This window comes from Oncorhynchus mykiss, chromosome 13, assembly GCF_013265735.2.
Source record: "Oncorhynchus mykiss isolate Arlee chromosome 13, USDA_OmykA_1.1, whole genome shotgun sequence".
Lineage (NCBI taxonomy): Eukaryota > Metazoa > Chordata > Actinopteri > Salmoniformes > Salmonidae > Oncorhynchus > Oncorhynchus mykiss.
This window is the reverse complement of record NC_048577.1, coordinates 13,543,874-13,568,709: the sequence shown is the minus strand read 5'-3', so window position 1 is coordinate 13,568,709 and position 24,836 is coordinate 13,543,874. Positions and strand designations below refer to the sequence as shown.

The 24,836-nt window shown below is 41.9% G+C and overlaps 1 protein-coding gene across 2 annotated transcripts; it reads left to right on the top strand.

The window, feature by feature from the left end:
• The first annotated feature begins 18,045 nt into the window (after positions 1-18,045).
• Positions 18,046-24,068, top strand: LOC110485683 (prostaglandin E2 receptor EP1 subtype). 2 transcript variants are annotated; one of them, XM_021556796.2, is made up of 5 exons: positions 18,046-18,480; positions 20,686-20,813; positions 21,035-21,595; positions 22,011-22,271; positions 22,614-24,068. In XM_021556796.2, exons 2-5 carry the CDS (start codon positions 20,727-20,729, stop codon positions 22,890-22,892), a joined length of 1,188 nt encoding a protein of 395 aa, XP_021412471.1. In that variant the 5' UTR covers positions 18,046-18,480; positions 20,686-20,726; the 3' UTR covers positions 22,893-24,068. The 2 variants fall into 2 exon arrangements, with proteins under 2 accessions (XP_021412471.1, XP_036796227.1); XM_036940332.1 differs by lacking the exon at positions 18,046-18,480 and adding an exon at positions 18,518-18,918.
• The last annotated feature ends 768 nt before the right edge of the window (positions 24,069-24,836 follow it).

Below are 24,836 nucleotides of genomic sequence, written 5' to 3'. Positions count from 1 at the left end.
GTTCACAGTCAGCCCACTGACACCACTATCAGATCACAGCAAATTCACAGTCTATTTGAACAGAGCAATACTCAATCATGAGGCATCAAAGCCAAAGGAATTGAGTAACATTAAGAAATGCTATAGATCAAATCTAAACATTTCAAGCAGACAACCTAAGAAAATGATTGAGAAACCTATACAACCAAAAACATGGAGACCCAGAAAACCTGAGCCTACGCCTTCACTATGGTAAATCACTCAAATATTTGCATCACTGCCTGGTATGGCAACTGCTCGGCAACTGACCGCAAGGCACTACAGAGGGTAGTGTGTACTGCCCAGTACATCACTGGGGCCAAGCTTCCTGCCATCTAGGACCAGGCAGTGTCAGAGGAAGGCCTTAAAAATTGTCAAAGACTCCAGCCACCCTAGTCATAGACTGTTCTCTCTGCTACCGCACGGCAAGCGGTACCGGAGCGACCAAATCTAGGTCCAAGAGGCTTCTAGACAGCTTCTACCTCCAAGCCATAAGAATCCTGAACATCTAATCAAATGGCTACCCAGACGATTTGCATTGCCCCCCTCTTTAACGCTGCTGCTACTCTCTGTTATTATCTATGCTTAAGTCACTTTAAAAACTCTACCTACATTCACATATTCACTCAATTACCTCGACTAACCGGTGCCCCCGGACATTGACTCTGTAACGGTACCCCCTGTATATAGCCTCGCTATTGTTATTTTACTGCTGCTCTTTAATTATTTGTTACTTTTATTTCTTAAAACTGCATTGTTGGTTAAGGGCTTGTAAAGTAAGCATTTCACCTGTTATATGACAAATACAATTGGATTTGATTTGAAAAACACTATGGGGGAACAGCACATCAGACATCAAGTCAATGTAACTGAATAATTCATAGAATCTAACCACTTCTGTGAGAATGGGAAAACTCTAAACAAACAACAACACGAAGAGTTATATCCAAAACGGAGACGTATGACTTCTCCAATCTTTTTGCCTCCATAACAAAGAACAAACAGCAAATCAACAATTAAAGACTACCAGAACCCATTGGACTCTCCAATGACATTGAATGAACTACAGGACAAAATACAAACCCTCCAACCCAAAAAGGCCTGTGGGGTTGATGTTATCCTAAATGAAATGAAACTAAACCTCTTTTATACTAAACCTCCTTAACATGGTCCTCAGCTCTGGCATATTCCCCAATATTAGGAACCAAGGACTGATCACCCCAATCCACAAAAGTGGAGACAAATTTGACCCCAATAACTACCGTGGGATAGGCATCTTCAAGAGAAGACAAGCTAGGTGCCCACTCCCCACAAAATGAGGTGGAAACTGAGCTGCACTTCCTAATCTTCTCCCAAATGTATGACCATATTAGAGACACATATTTCCCTCAGATTACAGACTCACAAATAATTAAAAAACAAATCCAAATGTTGATAAACTCTCCCTTTTGTACTTTAACTATTTGCACATCATTACAACACTGTAAATAAATAAATAAAGGTCATGTAAAAAATGATATAAAAAATAAAGACATAATATGACATTTGAAATGTCTTCATTCTTTTGGAACTTTTGGAACTTTTGTATGTGTAATGTTTACTGTAATTTGTTTATTGTTTATTTCACACAGTGTTTATTATCTATTTCACTTGCTTTGACAATGTAAACATATGTTTCCCATGCCATAAAGCCCTTAAATTGGATTGAGAGAATGAACGTGGGCTGAGGTAAATTCAACACAGCATGATAAATATTGAGAGAGAGAGAGAGAGAGAGAGAGAGAGAGAGAGAGAGAGAGATAGAGAAAGAGAGAGAGAGAAAGAGAGAGAATAAACTTGGGCTGAGGTAAGCTCAACACAGCATGATAAATGTCAACATACTCTCTGCGTTATTAAAATCAATAAACATTAGACTAAGCTGTGTTAAACTATCTTCAGAGAGAGAGGGAGAGAGAACGAGAGAGAGGGGGGGTGGGGGGGCTATTTTGAACATGTTCAAATGGGTGTCCTAAGAGACCGTGTTACAGCTTGACCTTGGAAGTGGTGGAGAATAGTGAGCTATGCGTTCTCATCTCTATGTGATGATATGGACCATTGCCTGCATCCACATGCAACCTGGTCTCAGAGAATTTCGTATTATTGTATACGTAAATCCGAGAAACTTAATTTAGCAAATGAAATAAAAATAAAAGTATGCTACGTTATGTTTGGTATGGTTACATAAGACAGATGGTTACTCAAAGAAAAAACAAAAAGAAGGTGATTGGTCGGGTGGATGGATGGGCGTATAACCCAAAGGTTGCAAGTTCGAATCTCATAATGGACAACTTTACCATTTTAGCTAATTAGCAACTTTTCTACTACTTACTACTTTTTAGCTACTTTGCAACTACTTAGAATGTTAGCTCACCCTTCCCCTAATCCTAACCCTAATCCTTTTAGCTAACCCTTCCCCTAACCCTAACCTTAACACTTTAACTTAACTCCTAAACTCAACCCTAACCCCTAACCCTAACCCCTAGCCCCGCTAACGTTAGCAAGCTACCTAACGTTAGCCACCTAGCTAGAATTCAAATCAAATCAAATGTTATTTGTCACATGTGCCGAATACAACAGTGAAATGCTTACTTACAAGCCCTTAACCAACAATGCAGTTCAAGAAATTGAATTAAGAAAATATTTACTAAATTATCTAAAGTTTAAAAAAACAAATAACACAAAAAATTACATAACAATAACAAGGCTATATTCAGGGGGGTACTGGTCAATGTGTCAATGTGCGGGGGTACAGGTTAGTCGAGGTAGTTATTACATGTAGGTTGGGGTAAAGTGACTATACATAGATAATAAACCGCGAGTAGCAGCAGTATAAAAAGGGGTGGATGTAAATAGGCCGGGTGGCCTTTTGATTAATTTTTCAGCAGTCATAACATATCATACAATTCGTAACATATCATACGTTCAGCAAATTCGTAACATTATTGTATGTTTGTAAATTCGTAACCTCATTTAATATGAATTGTAATTTGCCACATCTTCAAATTAATACATACCATACAAAACGTAACATATTGTTTGTCTTGGATTTACGTACAGAATAATACTAAATGGTCTGAGACCAGGTTGTCACATGATACACTTAGCCTGCAGCCACCAATTCTGATACAGCCAATTGCCTGGATCTACTATCATGATCAAACTATTTGTGAGGCAAATTGCCACTCAATTCCAAGTACAGCTGGTGAAGTGGATCAAATGTAGGGAAGTATGATTTCTTGCACTGCTGGCACTGGTATTAAAGACACATCAATGTCAATGGTAGGCTACAAGAGGACATCATCTTCAAGTCACTAGCTTGCCAATGTTATTGTACTGCGGCAATCCTTACAGAATTCTTAGACACATTCTTAGACAGGGTGGGAGACATCTTCCTGTGGTTATTTATGGAAATTCGGGAACGTTAAAAGAACATCAGTTTCGGTCTCGCTCATTAGTTCAGAGGCTTCATTACAATATATCTGCGGATCTGAGCATAGGCTAAATATCTCACCAAAACATGTTGGGAGTATCAGAAAGCATAGAGGAGTACTGTCAAAGAAATCTAGTGATAGATCTCACTCTGTATGTGATTTAGTGGCAGGTAACCTGGCAGGTTAGGAGCGTTGGGCCAGTAACCCAAAGGATTCTGGATCGAATCCTTGAGCCGACAACATAATGTCATTCTGCCCTTGAGCAAGGAAATGAACCCTTATTGCTCCAGGGTCGACCATCAATAATGGCTGATCCCTGGCTGTGACCCCACTCACTGACGGTGTCTCCGGGGGGAATGGGATATGCCAAAAACACATTCCAATTTCACACCTCACACCAGTACAGGTTACCCACTTGTACATACAATGAAACTGAACTATATAAGCACACCCTAATTATTAAATAGAATCACAATCAAATGGAGATAATCAGAGGACATCGTTAGCCGATCCACATAATGCAGTTTAAGACAAACTGGATATAAGTAAGTGAAACCAGAACACGAGTGTGTCAAATCAACAAGAGAACCAATAGACACATGTCTACCATTAGGGCTCAACTCAACACTGATTACAGCCAAACTGAGGCAAACACGGTCTCTGGCACACCCCTGCAGACTAATTTAGTCAACAGTGCTCAATTTCAGGGACAGACCAGTGGTGTTGAGAACAGACAGTTTCACAATATGCTACAGGTGTCAGATCCTAATTTGCTGTACAGCAGGAAATGCAAACCTGTAGTGTTTTCAAAGTTTAAAAAGGCTTCTAAAATGTGTAATTTCTAAATAAAAATGTTGGGCTTAATTTGCCCTAACTAAAAATGTATCTTCACCTACATAAATGTCCACTAATTATAATCCACAAAATAATTCCGATTTTTTTTCATCTCAAGTGTAGTGGTCATTCATCTCAAGTGTAGTGGTCATTCATCTCAAGTATGGTGGTCATTCATCTCAAGTATGGTGGTCATTCATCTCAAGTGTAGTGGTCATTCATCTCAAGTGTAGAGGTCATTCATCTCAAGTATAGTGGTCATTCATCTCAAGTGTAGTGGTCATTCATCTCAAGTGTAGTGGTCATTCATCTCAAGTGTAGTGGTCATTCATCTCAAGTATAGTGGTCATTCATCTCAAGTATAGTGGTCATTCATCTCAAGTGTAGTGGTCATTCATCTCAAGTGTAGTGGCCATTCATCTCAAGTGTAGTGGTCATTCATCTCAAGTGTAGTGGTCATTCATCTCAAGTGTAGTGGTCATTCATCTCAAGTGTAGTGGTCATTCATCTCAAGTATAGTGGTCATTCATCTCAAGTATAGTGGTCATTCATCTCAAGTGTAGTGGTCATTCATCTCAAGTGTAGTGGCCATTCATCTCAAGTATAGTGGTCATTCATCTCAAGTGTAGTGGTCATTCATCTCAAGTATAGTGGTCATTCATCTCAAGTGTAGTGGTCATTCATCTCAAGTGTAGTGGCCATTCATCTCAAGTATAGTGGTCATTCATCTCAAGTATAGTGGTCATTCATCTCAAGTGTAGTGGTCATTCATCTCAAGTGTAGTGGCCATTCATCTCAAGTATAGTGGTCATTCATCTCAAGTATAGTGGTCATTCATCTCAAGGTAGTGGTCATTCATCTCAAGTGTAGTGGTCATTCATCTCAAGTGTAGTGGTCATTCATCTCAAGTGTAGTGGTCATTCATCTCAAGTGTAGTGGTCATTCATCTCAAGTGTAGTGGTCATTCAAACAAATGGCTTACTAATGGGGCAAAGGAAAAGATAAATGAGTTTTGAAAAAGATAATCAAGTTGAATTGTTAAGTTGTTGATATGGCTGTACTAGTGTTTTTCAACCTTTTTGGTATTCAACCCTCAATCACGTTTTGCTCTGCCCAAAGTGCCCCCTCATGAGCAACTGATCATTAGACCCATGTTCTTATGAGTCTTCATAATTATCCCCTTACAGACGTAGGATCTTCATTTGAGCCAGTTTGCTACAGCAGGAAAATAATCATACAGCAACAGGAAATGTGAATTATATTTGTGGATTATCATTCATGGACATTTTTGTATGGGTCGATACATTTTTCATAAGGGAAAATCAAGTCTGAAATGTCAAACTTCAGAAGCCTTTTTGAAACACAAATACATTCCAAGTTTTTAAATTTCATGCATTGCAGGAAAGTTCTCCTGCAACAGGGTGATCAAATTAAGATCCTGCATCTGTAACTATCTCATTACATCTCCTTCTACCTCTGAGCTCTAATTCTCATCTCATTTCTGTCCTGCAGATTTACACAATAACCGTTCCACTTGGATTCGGGACACGTTCGATACCGTCTGGCTCTCAGTGTTCTTGGCTAATGGTTCCTGTGTTAGTGTGTGAGTTTGTGTGTGTGTGTGTGCACACACTAATGCTTGTGTGTGTGTGCGCGTGTGTGTATGTCATGGTCATTTCAGGCCAGGTTCAGTCTCTTTGTTTTCATAAGATACTCGCAGGGGCTTATTTCAGTAATTATTCTACATTGATGTCTGAGAGCCTCGTCATCGATCTTGTTTGTCTCCCCATGGAGCATGGCCTAATGGATAATTAACCAATAAGGCCTGAGGAAGTGTGGTATATGGCCAATATACCACGGCTAAGGGATGTTCTTAGGCCATATATCACAAACCCAGAGGTGCCTTATTGCTATTATAAACTGGTTACTAACGTAATTAGAGCAGTAAAAATAAATGTTTTGTCATACCCGTGGTATATAATTGAGTTTATACTATATTTGAGTCGATAATATATTTGAGTCTATACTATATTTGAGTCGATACTATATTTGAGTTTATACTATATTTGAGTCGATACTATTTTTGAGTCGATACTATATTTGAGTCGATACTATATTTGAGTCTATACTATATTTGAGTCGATACTATATTTAGGTCGATAATATATTTGAGTCTATACTATATTTGCTCTCTGTCGCCTATGTGCATGCCTACAAATATGTGTGTAATATTGTGTGTGTGTAGTGTGTGTTCGGCGCCGTGCATGTAGTGTAGGGCATGTGCATACCTGTGTGTGTGTGTGTGTTTCTACGTGTGTTGGTACCATGGCATTAGTCATTAATTAGCTGAATGTTGACTCTGCTAGCAGGCAGCTTTCAGTTCTTAAAATTCTCTGTTCTGCAGGTCCACTTGAATCACTGCTTCCTCTACCTTTATATCCCTTGACAGTGTGTGTGTTTGTGTGTGTGTCGACAGGACATTCCTTAGTCACTGCCACCTCCTACCTCCCACAGACCGTTACCACCAATGTTGTTCTTACCAACGTCAGCAAAGCCACCGATGGAGAAGTCAAACACGGCACGACCATGAGGTATAGTGGTGGGGGGGTGTCATGCATCAACGCACCCTCTGATATTTACTGCAAAAGCAATTCACTCTTATCTCTGCTGTGAAGGCAGATTGGCAATGTATTCTTAATGTATTTCCTTCTTCTGGGCTGTCTTCCTGAATGGGGAAGGAAGATATGTCAAGACTGCAGAGAAAGGCAACAACAACAAAAATCTTTAAACTCCAATTCTTGTCCTACGTTCTGACTCCATGTTCCACTTCCAAGTCTCTTTCTACTGGCATGCCGATCCACACATGAACAACGTGTAATAGCCAATAGGTAATCTGTGAAGGATTTTTAAGCAATGCCAGCCAGATCTGGGTTGAAATACTATTTTTAATCTTTAAGTCCTGAAGTGCCAGAAGGGCGGGGTTTGCAGGTTCCACTTTTACGACTATTCTTTTGGTTCCATTGCGTCAGGCAATCTCAATCAAGTCCAGCTGAAGTAATTTCAATGATTTCGAATAGTATTTGAACCCAGGTCTGCCTGGGGCTAATGCATGGGGCCAAGAAAAGCAAAACAATAGTGGTTGCTGCCATATCATGAGCCAAACTGTTCAGTGTGAACAGTAAACATTATGAGAGTCAAGTTCTCATGGAGAAAGGAGAAGGAGAGGCAGAGAGAGATCGATAAAGAGACAGAAAGAAAGATATTGAGAGTGAAAGGAAGAGAGAGGGAGGGAGAGAGTGAGAGAGCAGGAGAGAGAGAAGGATAAAAACTGAGAGAGCGAGATAGAGATGTGGTGTGTTTGTTTAGGGATGCTGGTTAGGTTTTGTTTGGCGAGGGCCAAGATGACCGACAATAATGAACCAATGTTTAAGGAAGATGGTGCCCATTAGAAAGCTATGGAAGTATGTGGAAAGCTATTATTGGTTTAGTCTGGAAAGATAAAGAGCCAGTCAGTGACTTTATAAAGCATAGAGTGGAAGTGTGATATTGGAGCACTCCGGTGGCTGTCAAATGGCTGTTAAACTGAAAGTAAAGGTCAATGCAGCTCATCAAAAGATGCCTGGTTTATATGAGACCTGAATAGCAAAACCAAAAGCTTGTTGGGTCCTTGTTTACGTCGTTCACATTGGATAAGTTCTGTTCTTGTCCTCGAAGGATGGGTTTACTTATTATTACAATTCACAGTCACACTCATCTTCAGTGATTGGTGGAGAGTTATCAACCCACCTATAGGTCAACGTACTGTACTGTATGTCTCAGGAGGGAAGGCAACTGCCAGCAGGAACTGTCTTCATCATGTCAATTAGAGGAACGCGAACACCTCACACACACCAGTAACGGGCTCTGTATCGATTGATCACGTGCCTGCTTTCTAAAACGACCACATCGCTATAAAGATCACAGGTCGATCCATGAGGAAAGCAACAAATGAGTCAACCGCTTGAAGACAAGTGGCCTGATCTAGATATATTATCCAGGATTGCCGTGACGGATTGAGAGCTATTTTTGTCTGTCTGATGTTCTTAGCTACATCTTATTTAGTCTTCGTCATCCCACTAGTTTGTTGACCATGTTATCCCCATCTCTCTCTCTCTCTCTCTCAACACTTCACAAACCGCCTGGTGGCACGTCACCAATATCAATCAGTTATTATTCTCTCGGAGGCGCTGGCATTCCATGTTCCAAGCTCCACTTATCCCACACCATCCAAACCCACAAGCCCCACATGGCCTTTCCATCTGGAGGACAGAGATGTTGAAGGAAAAGGGGGAAGAAGGGATGTTTTCTTTTTTCAGAACCCCTGATATTTTTATGTGCATGTGGCGTACTAGACAGCGGTTTTTGGATGGAGAGATGAACGGAAAAAAGGAATTTGGGGATGGAAGGATAGAGGGATGAGCTGGGGCTATTGACCTCCCAATCACTCCCCTGTTTCAGCTTTGACTGTCAGCTTCAACACACATGCGCACACACACACACACACACACTTTGCACTTTTGACCCCCCCTCCTTCAGACCCATAATCTGTGGTCTCAACAGTGGAAAAATATTAACTGTGAAGAATTCTTCTGAAGATCTCCCAGCTGTGGTCGGTCTGTCTCTCTGGTCGGTCTGTCTCTCTGGTCGGTCTGTCTCTCTGGTCAGTCTGTCTCTCTGGTCAGTCTGTCTCTCTGGTCAGTCTGTCTCTCTGCTCGGTTTGTCTCTCTGGTTGGTCTGTCTCTCTGGTCGGTCTGTCTCTCTGGTCGGTCTGTCTCTCTGGTCGGTCTGTCTCTCTCTGTGGTCGGTTTGTCTCTCTCTGGTTGGTCGGTCTCTCTGGTCGGTCTGTCTCTCTGGTCGGTCTGTCTCTCTCTCTGTGGTCGGTCTGTCTCTCTCTGTGGTCGGTCTTTCTCACTCTGATTGGTCGGTCTCTCTGGTCGGTCTGTCTCTCTGGTCGGTCTGTCTCTCTGGTCGGTCTGTCTTAGTACAGGATGGGGATGATTTATGCTGGAGTGTGTGTTTGTGTGTGTGTTATTTTAGGTCCCAACTAGAAGAACATAATGTGTGTGTGTGTGTGTGTGCATGCGTCCTAGTATAGGATCTAAATCTGATTCATGCAGGAGGTAAGTGATACTGCAGACACAGACCTCAAAGCCATACATGCTTCCACTGGATCAACAGGGTTACGGCTTCTCTCCTACTGCTGCATATGAACTGGGATTAAATTACTGACTGCCATTGTTGATTGACTTAAATTCAGAGGTGTCCAACTCATTCCATGGAGGGCCTAGTCTCGGTTGGTTTTTGGTTTTTCCTTTCAATTAAGACCTAGACAACCAGGTGAGGGGAGTTCCTTATTAATCAGTGACCTTAATACAGCAATCAAATACAAGGTGAGGAGGGAAAACCTGCAGACACTCAGCCCTCCGTGGAATGAGTTTGACACGTGATTTAAAAAGAAAATAGGTTGCTAAAAAAAATTTTTTTTTTTGACATAAGTATTTTACAAAGTAAGTATTCATATATCTAGGCCAATGGATGGCATGGTATAACATGTATAACCAAGTTAAAGGAGTGTTTAATGGCTGTATGTCCTGCTTGTTAAATGATAAGGATAGTTCAGAAGGATAACACTATATACTCACTGTAAAGGTCCATCTCCATATGATCAGCTGTGTAACCAAATGGAGGAGAAACAACTGTGGCATCAGCTCAGGTTTCCTTTTCTCTCATTTGAATCTAAAACGTCATTTGTGCAACCTTCGAGGTCAAAGGTACAGTAATTTGACCTCAAACCTTGCCGCCCACACTGAAGCCTTATTGGTAGGCTACAAGGGAGTAACAGGAAATTATTTACATACTTCCACGCTTACTTTTCTGGAATTGTTTATTTATGTTTCACAATAGATAAATGTAACTAATGTTTACTCAGATATGGTCTGTTGCCAGAAAAGGGAAAGTGAAGATGGAGAAATGTGAGACAACATAACAGCGTGTGGGAATGTGGGAATGACTCTAGCTTAGCTATTACAACAAAAATCTGACGCATACTAAGACAATATAATAATGTTTATATTTTACAATAGAATAGATAGATACAGTCCTTGTTTCGGTTTCAGATCTTTGGCCAGAAAAGTGAGAAGTGATGAAATGTGTTGACAGGAGCATATGGGCATTAGAGAGAGTTAGCCATCACAACACAAATCACACGCATAATAAGACAGTCTAATGATATTTAGAAAAGACAAGTTCATGGTTTTCCTCAAAATGCTGCTGAGCTGCCAGAAAGGAATTTGCATCCGTTATGAAATGTGTCACTAGAGGGACTACTAGACTGATTCCAGATCTGCTTGTGTTTTCATGTATGACCATAGGAGTTGGCTAGACAGCACACACAGATCTGGAATCAGTCTAGTAGTACCTCTAGTGACACATTTCATAACGGATGCAAATTCCTTTCTGGCAGCCTGACACTTTAGACCTGTGGTTCTCAATCCTGGTCCTGGGGACCCAAAGGGGTGCACATGTTTGTTTTTGCCCAGGCACTACACACCTGACTCTAATCATCAAAGCATTTTAATGAACAAAAATGTGCACCCCTTTGGGTCCCCAGGACCAGGATTGAGAACCCGTGTTTTAGACTGATCCCAGATCTGTTTGTGTTTTCATGTATGACCATAGGAGTTGGCTAGACAGCACAAACAGATCTGGAATCAGTCTAGTAGTACCTCTAGTGACACATTAAATAACAGTTGAAAATCCCTTTCTGGCAGCTCGGCAGCCTGACACTTTAGACTGATCCCAGATCTGGAATCGGGCTAAAGTGTCAGGCTTAAACATTTTAAGCATTTGGGTTGCATACTATTATATCCGTGGAATTTCAGGCTAATTGTTGTTATTGCAAAGAGAGAGAAAAAATGCCACACTGACCCACAGCTTAAATCCATCTTGGCCTCTCCTCTCCTCCATCTCGAACCCTCGTTGAAATTCTACTGGGCCTCGTTCAAAGTATGAACCACCAAGAGCGCCAGAGGCTTTGGTCCAAATTCATAAGCAATAAATAATAAAACCGTTTTTCGGCGCACCATTTCGACAAGCCACAGTGCATTGAGTAAGTATGAAGACGAAACAAAGGGTTTAGCTTTCAGCGATGTTCAGGATAACAGTGGGCTTTGGTTAGGTGTGCTAGTGTGAAAGCTAAATACAATATTGAGATCGGGTCTTTTATACAAATGTCAGGGACTCCACGTAACAGCTTGTGTTGCTTTGAGCTCATATCACTCTACTTGGTGACGTTGTGGAGTGGAGAGAGAAACTAGAATCAAGTCGATGCTGCTGAACAGATGCCATATCTTAATTTGAGCCAGTCTGCTACGACAGGAAAATAATCCATGCAGCAACAGGAAATTATAATTATTACGTGGATTGTAAATGTTGGACATTTTTGAAGGGGTTGGTACATTTTTCGTTAGGGTAAATCAAGTCTGAAATTTCAATGTGGAAGTTACACATTTCAGAAGCCTTTTTAAACCTCAAATACACTCTACGTTTTTAAATGTCCTGAATTGCAGGAAAGTTCACCTGCAACTGATCAAATTAAGATCCTACATCTATCGGTTCAAACCTAGAGCTACATCTATTTATCTATATCTGTGGGTTCAAACCTCTTGGGATGATGACGACAGCTGTTTTCCGTGTTAGCGAAATACTAAACTGACCCACTAAACAACATAACTTGTCCTCCGCTTGTCCTCAACATCTGGTTTGTACATGAGTTATGTTTGGGGCACCTAGTGGTTAGAGTGTTGGACTAGTAACCAGAAGGTTGCAAGTTCAAACCCCCGAGCTGACAAGGCCTCTGTTGTTCTGCCCCTGAGCAGTTAACCCACTTCCTAGGCTGTCATTGAAAATAAGAATTTGTTCTTAACTGACTTGCCTAGTTAAATAAAGGTAAAATAAAATTGTTACCATGTAGGTTGCTTTCCAACATAATTATATGGTTTTAAAATATGTTTGATGTTCATTTTCTATTTTTTGTTGTATATTAGTTTAGTATTTGGTCCCATATTCCTAGCCCGCAATGACTACTTAAAGCTGACTCTTCAAACTTGTTGGATGCATTTGTTTTGATTGTGTTTCAGATGATGTTTTGCCCAATAGGAACAGAATAGTGAATCATGTATTGTGTCATTTTGGAGTCAGTTTTATTGTAAATATTTCTGTTTTATGTTTCTGAACACTTCTACATTAATGTGGATGGATAACCATGAATGAATCGTGAAGAATGATGAAAGAGAAAGTTCGAGAAAAACAAAGATCATACCCCCCCCCCCCCCCCCCCCCAAATGCTAACCTCCCCTCTCATTGGTAATGGAGACAGGTAAAACATTTTTTTTTTTTAACATTGTGGGGGGGTACAATCTTATTATAATTGTTTTTTTGGGGTGTGATTGTTGGTTACTGAAATATGAATATACTGATAATTAGTGCAGTGATTGATCAAAAACACATGCGTGACCCTTTTCTTTGACAAGATCTAACTAAACTGACTACTGGAAATGTTTGCCCTTGAAAGGAATTTGATTGTGAACTCGACACAGGTGTATTTTTAATTGGCAAGCCTTTCCTTGATGCACACCTGTCTTGTATCAGCCCATGTCCATTCCTCCATGGTCAGCTGTGGGAGCCAAGGCAATCCATCACTGACAGTGCTGTTCAGAAACTACAAGGCCTACTGCCCAAATGGCACCCTATTCCCTACATAGTGCATAGGGCTCTGGTCAAACGTAGTGCACTATATAGGGAAAGCCCATTTGGGACAAAGCCTAAGACTACCCAGAGTGCATTTCAGCCCTAAGTGCCCAGAATATCAATAAACCCATTTTCTCCTCTTTGTCTCTGCTCTTGGTTTCAACATGGGGTTCTGGTGGAGAGAAGGCCTGGCCACGATAAACACCTATATTAGCATACCCCAGGTCGGGGGATTGAAATGTGTAAGTGCTCAGTGCTTGTAGATAAACACCGCGTGATGGATAGAAAGTGTGGAATATTCCATGAATCCATCGCTGTGGTAAATCTAAGAACCACTACTGTCTCTGTCTGTCTGAGTGTCTGTCTGTCAGACTGTCACCCTCCTCCCACAGAGAAAAGTAGTGAGGTAGCCTAGCTTGCCAGCGGAACCGAAAGAACCCAACCAACCGTTCCAGAACCAACAAGCTTCCATCTTCCTTCCATTCCACTCATCATAGTCATCTCTTTATGAATGGACTAAGTGCTTAGCGTCAACGATGCTGATTTGCATATTGTGATGTACTGTAGACATTCCAGTAGGCGTCCAATTTATCCTGTTGATTTTAGAGTGGCTAGATAGCATATGGCTTTCCAATCATGACAGCAAAACATCTCACTGTAAAACGTTTGCGGGACAGATTATGACATGGTTTGTGGTTTCTGCTTGTCTCTGTGAATAAATTGAATGACTGCATATTGTTTGATTCAAAATAACACTCACGGTGCTGTGTGCATGTGGACAGTTTGGCAAACAAAGCTGTTCAAATTATTTAGGACTGCAGCTGCTGTTGCCTGGGCATCAAGACTTCTGCTGTTGGAGAGGTTGTTCTGAAGGCAAAATACAGACAGAATAGCACATTATAAAGTCACATTAGACATGGTGTCAGCAGCTACTGCACCGCATCTGATAGGGTTCATTTAATTCATATTCATTCAACATCAGGTGGGTTTATTGCGTAAGATATTGAAGAATTTAGTGCAAATGAAGACTGGAGAGACTGCACAGAAGGAACTATCATCAGAAACTGATCGGAGAGGCACAACCATCTCTATTCTTGGGTTTGGGGGTGACACTAAAACGCCTGAGACAGGTTGAGATATGGGGTGTTCAGCGATACGGACAGACTATGTTTTTTTCTTACCGCATGGGGTGCAGATTTGGACGAAGTGCCGCGCACGCAAGCGGTATGCAGTGACCAAAGAGGACTTAACTGTGCTTTTCTTTAGTCTAGCATTTCCAACTTGATATGAACAGACAGAGATCTTTATCCGAAACCTTTTGCCTGGCTTTTCCAACCCTCCATTTCGCTGCTCCATCGGAGAGCGGTTCAAAGGCCGGCAGGTTCACTGTTGAGACAGAAAAGGGGGGAAGAGAGAGGAGAGCAGTCAGTGGTTTTCAGGACCACTTTGTGGTCAGTGGGGAGATTGAGGAGCCAAGGGAGCCCGAGGAGGCCTCAGAGCCAGACTGGGTGTTGGAAAGGACAACAGGGCCGTTGCTCAGGCCAAATGGCAAAGTTTGCGAGCGCAAATTACCAAGAAAATGTTTCATAGAAAAATGGGGCCGGGGGGGGGTGTCTCGTCGGGGCCAAGTGCTTGACTTGACTTCTGCTCTACGGGTCTGACTCCGACAACCCCAGCTGTTAAAAAAATAACGAAAGTTGTCTTCTTCTTGGTCCTGCATTCCGAATCCAACTTCCAAGATCAATATTCCCACAACTGTGGCCCTCTTAGAGATGAGGTGCATCGCAAAAGGCAACCTATGGAGGAGCCCTATGGGTCCTGGTCAAAAGTAGGGCACTGTGTGGAGAATAGGATGCCATTTGGGACGCAGGCATGTTCCTAATGGGGAAGGTTTGAGCCGTTCAAATCCTTTGACCTTCCAACGCTGTTTCGCGCTTCTTGATGATCAAGGTAGTCGGTTGTCACGCAATTCCTGCTTGTGTTATCAGATCCTGGCCTCCTACTGAGGAACGTTGAAAGAGAAACCACCTCCTGCCACTGTTAAGCCCGTTTGGTGCGGATGTGTGAGGTGAAGGTAGTCTGGCTGGTACCGATGTCGTTCTTTTCTGGCCTTAATGGCCATGTACTCTTATAGTCTCCACCCGGCACAGCCAGAAGAGGACTGGCCACCCCTCAGAGCCTGGCTCCTCTCTAGGTTTCATCCTAGGAGCCTTTTTAGGGAGTTTTTTTCTAGCCACCGTGCTGTAAAAATGGCTTTATAATTAAATGTCATTGATTGATTGATTTTCAGGAATGTCACGTTAAAATGGGAAAGGAATTAAAGAGAAAGTAGGAAGTGAAATGAAGGAGATGTTTTCATGTTTCTTGCTTCGGAGGTTAATCGTTTTTTATATTAAAAGAGGTGACAACTAATATACTGTACCTCAATGTTACATTCCATTTACTTTCACACAGGGGTTGTTTTTCAGGTCCGATGTCACATTAAAATGGAATAAGGAATTTAAAAAAGGAAACGGGAAGTGAATTTCAGGAGATGATTTCACCTCAGATTGCTTCAGTGATTTTTTTAGATCAGAAGGTCAAAACCCTCCTTTGTTGCACCTCGTTAAATTCCCTTTTCAGTTTTTTATGCGGCATTCCATTTACTTTTCACACGCAGGTTGTTTTTCTGATTGTGTGTTTGATCATTCTCGCCGTCTCCCACCTTCTTTCACTCTAACAGATGTTGAGGTTCTCACGTTGTGCTCTGGTTTTCTTGATAGACTACTCTTCAGCCAGACATCTTTCTCGCCATTTCAGCCTTCACAAAGCCTCTCTTTGTGAGAGATGTTTTGAATCATTTGGAAGGTCTAGTAGACCTGGGCCAGTCCAATGGAATACCAAACCAATGTCTCAGAGTATTCCCTCAGAACCATACCAAACATGAATGTCCTCTCTCTCTGTCTCTCTCTTTGTCTCTTTCTCTCCCTCCTCTCTCTCTTTCTGGCTCTTTCTCGCCCTCCTCTCTCTCTTTCTGTCTCTTCCTCGCCCTCCTCTCTCTCTTTCTGTCTCTTTCTCTCTTTCTCGCCCTCCTCTCTCTCTTTCTGTCTCTTTCTCTCTTCCTCGCCCTCCTCTCTCTTTCTGTCTCTTTCTCTCTTCCTCGCCCTCCTCTCTTTCTCTCTCTTTCTCTCTTCCTCGCCCTCCTCTCTCTCTTTCTGTCTCTTTCTCTCTTCCTCGCCCTCCTCTCTTTCTCTCTTCCTCCCCTCCTCTCTTTCTCTCTCTCTCTCTTTCTGTCTCTTTCTGTCTCTTTCTGTCTCTTCCTCGCCCTCCTCTCTTTCTGTCTCTCTCTCTTTCTGTCTCTTTCTCTCTTTCTCGCCCTCCTCTCTTTCTCTTTCTCTGAACTCCTTTCCATCAACTTCTTATTGCTCATAATCCAATGCCAAGCCACAAGCCTGTGTCTGCCCTGGCGTTGCCAAATAATGATTTAATTAAACAAACACGCGCACCTGTCTCCAGTGGGCAGTACGAGACGAGTGCCACGCTTTGGTTGGACCACCTGACACATTCCTCCTATCACCTCTTTTTAGGCTAAGCTGTCAATCAAAGAGAGAGAAAGACAGACAGTTTCAGCACTAAAGGAATAATGTTAGTAGTAGAGGAAGGAAAAGATTTCCCTAACTAAGCTGCATGGTCCCTGGGTAACCATATGAGTGAGTAGTAAAATTACATTCAATGTATTTAAAACCTGAGTGGGATAAGACACAGGCCTACAGTAAGTAGTATAAATATTAATCATTCTTGGGCTGATCAGAGTGAATTAATTCCCTTGATATCTGGGCTATCTATAGCAGGCTAATAAAGCCTGTCATAATCAATCACTGCATGAATTAAGTGTCTGGTTTAGAATATATTTGCCTAATATTAGCCTATATCATACATTTAGATAGGAGAGTAAAAAGCCACTAGAGAACCAGTCTGCCTACCTCATAGGCCTACAGTATGTCCTCAGCAAAGTATTCAACTTTTACTGGGTCTGGCCTGATAGTTGACACCTCTAGTTATTTATAACATCATGTTTCATATGCAGCGTCAGCATAGCAAGAGAGAAATGCTACCTCTCCTCTCGGTTTGCACTTTATCATCAATTGGAAACCACGCATTGATCCTAGGACCTGGAAAAAGAACACTGATCTAGAGAAATCAGATAGATCTCACTAGGGCGGCAGGTAGCCTAGCGAATAGAGCGTTGGGCCAGTAACCGAAAGGTCGCTCTTTTGAATACCCGAGCCGACAAGGTGAGACATCTGTTTATGAGCCCTTGAGCAAGGCAGTTAACCTTCATTTGCTCCAGGGGTGCCGTAATACTATGGCTGACCCTGTAAAACAACCCATTTCCCTGCACCTATCTGGTGTATGTGACAATAAAACATATACATTGTTTGCTACAATACCTCAAGGCATACTCTGAGATGCAGTAGTTAAAAACACTTGCAACAAATGTATTTTTACAGGAGCACAGAAAATAGCCTGAGTTACTGTATACCAGTAAGTAGAAGTATCACTTGACACTTTCCTATACAGGCTGCACGATACTGTCTAACCTACTGCATGTAGTGTTTCACCTCTTATAATGATGGGTTATTGATCACATGTTCATGCCATTTTTACTGAGCAATAATGATCAAATGAATCAATAATGGCTATTTAAAAACAACCAAACATTTAAATATTTCTGTTTTAAACTATAGATGTTTGGCAGCTGGTTATGGAACCATGGATATACAGACTGACATTCAAAAGTAATGTGACTCACATTGGTTACAGTAGCCTAGTTTAATAACAGTGATCGTAAAACGTACATGTAAACATGGACAAATGACATGAAGAAGTGTTCTTCTATGTCTGAAAATAATATCACTTAAACTTGACTCACGGGGCCGCCAATGGGCTACCTATCCATTAGGACACTGCGCTATATAAAACGCTATTGAGAAGCACGCGTCAGAGAACCTGCGGTTCAGCCTATCCGCAGCGCTGGAATATTCCTCGCGCTCACTCTCCGGTCATGAAACTCCAATCAAACGGATTTAAAAGCGGTGAAGGCAATTCTGTTGGGAAGTTGTTGAACTTTTGTTTTCCGAGAACAGTGGGGAATATGAACTCAATGTCATCATCCTGCCGAAGAGATATCATGGAACAATGGTTCTTCTTTTAGAGTACTTTTATTCTGCCCCACTCGGTTTAGGAAGACTTTGGTGAATGTGTTTCGTTTTCAACGGTTTCTTTGGATTATATCTATCTGCAATCTGGATTTAGAAAAAACACCGCGGACTATTCCGTTGACAGGGTGGACATCACCATTGACTGGAATTATTCATCCCTATCTGTAATGGTAATGATTATTCATGAAATATTGTCTTATCATAATTATTATGGCTTTTTATTTTATTTTTGTGTGTATGGCAACAGTATTAATAAAGGGTAAGCAAATGGACAGTTTTGGAAAAAAATGACCCTCCTCAAAGAAATGATGCTAAGAATGTTTCAGAGCCACAAAGACATGTCAGTGGTATGTATGGCATGGTAGTGCATATTCAAAATAGCTAAACACACCTTCAACTCAATAATAATTACAGGGTGACTCGGTGATAAGGTCATCATTAGTCATCGAGTAGGGTGATTAGGATGATAGTGAAAGGTGACAGGTCAACCCAGAAAATGTCTTTGCATGTTTTCTGATTCATCCTCAGTGACTTGATACGAAAAACTATTTGAGTTACATTTACAGTAAGGGTGAGCTGAGCCTGGAGAACTGTTTTCCTCAAGTTTAGTGAGTATGTAGGTCTATTCATGACGCATATATGCATTTATGCTGAATGTAAACAGGTGCAAAACGACCTGTTGGGATTTGTTTTTACTATAGTAGAACAGAAAATAATAGAATATAATTGGGTAGAATAGAACAGCCTAGTTATTCAATGAGTTGGGTAGAATAATCTTGGCAGCATATATCACCTCTATCAGTGACATTAGACCAGTGAAAAAAACAGACAGATCTGTATTAGAAACATAGCCTCTAGACTGTCTGCCACATCAATACAATATAGACACACGGCTGAAGCACAAACACGTGTGTAGAGTTGTCAGAAATGTGTGTTTTTGCTTAAGATGTATTGCTTGAAAGTCTGCTTTTACCCCAACGAACGCAGATCATTTGAGGCGGTTTAAAAAGAACCATCACCTCAATGTGATGTCCATGTTTCCATGCTTCCCAAAGACAAGTGTTAATGTGAGGAAACCATTTTGTCAAGAGAGAGAGAGCGAGAACGTGTGTTGCCTGCCGCCTCCCTGATCTAGAATAGAGCCCGAGGGATTGAAGCTGCTCATGGAATGTGTCTCAATAGTTGTGCGCTTGTCAACAGGGAACTGTTATAACTTGCCCTTAGTTCTAAGCCGTCAGTGGCTTATGACTGATGTACAACAGATTGTGTGAGACAACAGAGAGTTTTTCAGCAGAAAAGTCATTACACCAGTGTGTGGAAACACTGCAGAATGGTTGTGTCTATATTTGTGTGCAGACAACCTCTCAGTTGTATCACAAAAATATCAGTTGTATCACAACTATTGTGTCAAATGCATTGTTTTTCAATTGTACAACCTTAGTGTGAATTGAGCAGCTGTTTTGTGTCTCTAACCGCTGATACAGGATCAGATATTGTTTAATGATTCCTTAATAGTTATGGTTGGGAATTGGGGTAGAATTAGCAGATCCTAGACCTGTGGTTAGGCGCTATTACCTCAAATAAACATTTAAAATAAAGTCAAATCATCATTCGTCATGTACACAGTTTACAGCAGGTATAAAAGTCGAAGTGAAATGCTTGCCTGATAGACGCTCAACAATGCAGTATAATATCAATCAAAATAAAAAGTAAATAAAAAAGAATGAGTAATTAGAGGAAGGTAGTATTCATAGTAAAACTGATATGTACACAATATAATATACAGTATAGATAATGAATGTGTTATGTCAAGTATGACTGTGTTACAAATATAAAGTGGAGAGTGTCTTGGTTGCGCAGTTGAATAAATGGTATATAATAGAACAGCAGTGTTAAGTGTGTGTGTGTGTGTGTGTGTGTGTGTGTGTGTGTGTGTGTTTGTGTTTGTGTGTTTGTGCTTGTGTGTAAGGGTTGGATGTGTGGAGAGTCAATGCAAACAGTATCTAGGGTACAGATGTTCTCTGAGGTGCAAATAGCTATTTTTTTGTCAAGTTTAAGTTTAAATGGGCTTTAAAGCATATTCTATCTATGTGGGTTAAATAGGACAAGAGAACAGTGTGAATTTGGACACATCTGATTCTGTGGTGTCATTCATGAGTTCCTCATCGTCATGATATGTTATAGCTAGTAGTTAGCTAGATAGGGAAGAAGACATGTGTTGCTGAAAATTGAGAGTCTGAATTCTAGTATTGACTGTGTGTGTTTTCCATTTATATTGCTACCTATACGATGACCCCATTCCCCCATGTTACTTACAGGTCATTGAAGCCTGAAATACCACTATAATCATATTGTCTTTCGCCTTCTCTTCCCAGCCTCTCTCAGTGATGGGGTTCCTGACCTTCAAAGCCCAGTGATGCTAGCCATGAATCACTACAACCTCTCCGGGCCCCCGGGGGCCCTCGACCCCCTCTCCAACCTCAGCCAGTGGGACACGGAGATGGTAGGTAGGCCAGATATTAGAGAAGTGGAACAGTAACCGGAAGGTCACTGGTTAAAGTCCCGGGGGCCAGAACTAGCTAATGGAGGGAGGCTGGTGTCACTTCTGTGTGTGTGTGTGTGTATGTGTGATGTCCGGTGGTTTGGATAAAATAAGACAGCAAAAAGACACAGTTCAGATTGTGATTGGACATAAAGTTGTATTGCATATTGCATATTGTATAGGTGGAAATGGAGAGTCTGGCTCACCAGGGGAACCTCACCTCGGACAGGCCTATGTCCGGAGGCCCGATTGCAGCCGCTCTCTCCATGACCCTGGGCGTCATCTCCAACATCGTGGCCTTGTTCATCCTGGCCAACGCCTACTCCCACCAGCGCCGACGCTCCAAAGCCACCTTCCTCCTCTTTGCCAGCTCCCTGGTACTCACAGACTTTTTTGGGCACATCATCCCGGGAGCGCTGGTCCTCCGGCTTTACCTCTCTGGAGGGGTGTTCCCCGAGGCGGCCGCCGCTTCCTCAAACGGCTCGACCGACCCCATGTGCCAGTTCCTGGGGGGATCTATGGTGTTCTTTGGTCTGTGCCCGCTGTTCCTGGGCTGTGCGATGGCCGCCGAGCGCTGTCTGGGTGTCACGCAGCCACTGCTCCACTCCTCCTTAGTTACCACCACCCGTACCAAGCTGTCTCTCTCTGGTATCTGGCTGGTGGCCCTCTGCGTGGCCCTGCTGCCCTGTTTCCAGCTGGGGTCATACACCTACCAGCACCCCAACAGCTGGTGTTTTATCAAGGTCAGTAGCCAGCAGGGCTGGGGTCAATTAGAATTGACAGCTGTCACTTCAGAAAGTGATTTTAATAAAAAAATGAAGAAATGGAAAAACATTTGAAATAAATAGCTTCTACTCCTCCGTTTATTAAGAAGTAATTAAAAATAGATGCTGTTTTTTAATGTATTATTTATTGATTTAATTCAATTGGAATTGACCCCAGCCCTGGCAGCCAGATACTGAGCTCCACTAATGCTTAAGTTTGAACATTCTCAAAGTTCTATGGCAGTAATTTAAACAATGTGACGTTTAGTAAAACTAGCACCATTAAAACTACCACCAAAAGCTTCATAGAAATAACACTAGTGTACAATAAGACAGGATAAAGTACAGAGTTATATACAACAACGACTAAATGTCTGTCTTCTCCTTCATCAAGGTCTTAGCGAACGACACCCAGGAAGCGGACGTAGCCTTTGTTACGCTCTTCTCCGGGCTGGGCCTGACGTCGCTGGGGGTGGCCCTGGTGTGTAACACCATCAGCGGGCTGACCCTGGTTCTGGCCAGGCTGAGACGGAGGCCATCGGGCTACTCATCGTCCCACAGCCACCGCTCAGTGGCAAAGAGCCATGATATAGAGATGGTGGTGCAGCTGGTGGGCATCATGGTCACGTCCTGTATCTGCTGGAGCCCTCTGCTGGTGAGTGGGACAACCTAGGACATGAACAAGTGTAGATGCTGATGCCACTGATTCCATCCACCACACCATGCCTATTCCCTACGCCCGCTACACATCTAGAAAAAAGTCACCCAACAACTATTCCCTACGCCCGCTACACATCTAGAAAAAAGTCCCCCAGCACAGGCCCCTTCAGTTTGATCCATTTGTACACTGAAAATACACAAGATAGTTAATTTTACGCATTATTATTTGAAAGAAATCGAATTAGGCCATCAATGCCCCATCAAAAAAATAGGTTGCATGATGCTTCGGGATCAAAGTACAACAATGAACAATTATATCTCTTCTCTTATGCCCCAGATCTTCGGGCTCATGTCGGTGATGCGCTCCTATAGGGGCTCCATTGATAAAGCTGACATGGCCACCTACGAGACGTTGAATTTGATGGGCGTGAGGCTGGCTTCCTGGAACCAGATCCTGGACCCCTGGGTCTATATACTGCTACGTCGGGCCGTCCTCCGCAAGATCTACCTCATCACCAAGCGCCAGGCCGATTTGAATGGGAGTGTGCTCCGACGCTGGGAGGGGAACTCGTTTCAGAGCAAGAGCTCGGAGAACAGTCCCGTTAACAGGATATGAGATCATAACCAAGCGCCAGGCCGATTTGAAGGGGAGTGTGCTGCTACGCTGGGAGTGGAACCCCTTTCAGAGTAAAAGCTTGGAGAAGAATACAGTCAACAGGATATGACTGTGTGACCGACGGTGTTCAAGTGAATGCCAGAAGAAGACTGCATTAGCCCGCTAAGCTAAAGCCTAGTATTGACCAGGGAGCCAAAGCAACTCTTTAGGTCTCAGGCAAGGTTACTCATCATGCAGCGAGCGTGGTCCTTGGTACTTGTGGTGGTCACCGACAGAAAAAGAGGACATTTCTGTTATCCCGTATAGTGAAGGATACGATGCTCTGAAAAATGAGGATTACATGTTCTTCAGCCATGGCAGTATCTCTCAATCTTCTTTATCACAGTGACTGGCAAGCTAAGATCATCCTCCTTTGGATATCTCTTAAATTAAAACTAGGAATTAAGTACGGACATACCTGGTGTCCGAGAAACGGTCTTTTGGACCAGTCAGTCTGCATTATCCCACAGACCGAGAGTTGGGAAACACAATACCCCACAGATGGAGAGTTGAGAAACACAATACCCCACAGATGGAGAGTTGGGAAACACACTACCCCACAGACGGAGAGTTGGGAAACACACTACCCCACAGACGGAGAGTTGGGAAACACAATACCCCACAGATGGAGAGTTGAGAAACACACTCGCATAGTGAGTAGGTCAAAGGCTTAAAGCTTATGAAGATGTGCAGCTATCTGAGAGATCAGAAGTTCAAAGCCTAGCTACATATCTTCATGAATAGAATGTAGCACAGAAGAATATCACAATTCATTCAACATATTGGATCTCATTTGTGGAACGTTACATTTGATTATTCTGAAGTCTGTTGGTTAAGGTTTAACAATTACATTTTAACATCATCGATGTCTAACGATTCCAGAACGACTCCAAAAAAAACGGAGTTGTATGCTATGTAAATGTTATGCCAAGATTGAGATTGCTTGTTAAGTAAAGGGAGAACTACGATTTTTTCCTGAGCTTCTGATGTATAAAAATGCTACTTCATGTCAAATATTGAACAAGTTATAAATATTTATTGCTTTTCCTCAATTCTCTGGGGACATGTAAAGAAGTTATGGAACGTAATTGAAGGTGATGAAATAAAGAAGATTGTTTTGACTGAATTAGATACCGTTGTTGTCCTTTTTTTTCTCCTCTCCGCCAAGGTATTAAATACAGTATTACAATAATACAGTATGTTCAAACGGTGTACAGTATCCTGAATATACGGTGGAAAAACACACGATGCAAAGAAATCAAATGGTGTAACTGGGTCCATTCTAGTAAACAGTGACTATTATGCTCAAGTGAATTTTGTTTGATAGGAAACTGAAGATAAATGCTGCAGCCTGCTTACCGCCTACGTAGTTCTCTGAAAACTTTCCTCTCACATAACTGTATATTTGACACAGCTTTTAAATCATCCGTTTGGAGAAAGGCCAAAGTCAGCAAAACACCAAATTCCCAAAACACATGCAACAACACAAGCCAACCCAGCAAACCAGGACTGAGGGTCATGATAACACCTCATAAAACATCCCTGTTCAGTTCTAAGTCCAACACTTGATTTATTTATTTCTCAGGGCCCCGCAGTCTTGTCTACAATTCATATATTCTGTCTGACTTGGTCTTTTTTTTCATTCAAATGAGAAGATGCTGAAAACTATGTTCGAAATGTGATTCCCATGGGACAAGAGCAAGAAAGGAATGCTGGTTTAGAGTCCGTAAATTAAATAGCAAATTATATCGACCATGGCAGTCAATAAATAACACTCATAGTTCTTTCCTATAAAATGTTTGACTCCAAGCCACACTGAATAAAATTGTGGTAGCCACGTATGTACAATTGAAGTCGGAAGTTTATATACACTTAGGTTGAAGTCATTAAAACGTGTTTTTCAAC

What these genes read in the sequence shown, in the direction of transcription:
- LOC110485683 (XM_021556796.2), top strand. Translation starts at nt 20,727, where the DNA reads ATGCTAGCCATGAATCACTACAACCTCTCCGGGCCCCCGGGGGCCCTC. An exon ending in GCCAGTGGGACACGGAGATG is followed by an intron (nt 20,814 to 21,034) that starts GTAGGTAGGCCA and finishes CATATTGTATAG; the next exon opens with GTGGAAATGGAGAGTCTGGC. An exon ending in ACAGCTGGTGTTTTATCAAG is followed by an intron (nt 21,596 to 22,010) that starts GTCAGTAGCCAG and finishes TCCTTCATCAAG; the next exon opens with GTCTTAGCGAACGACACCCA.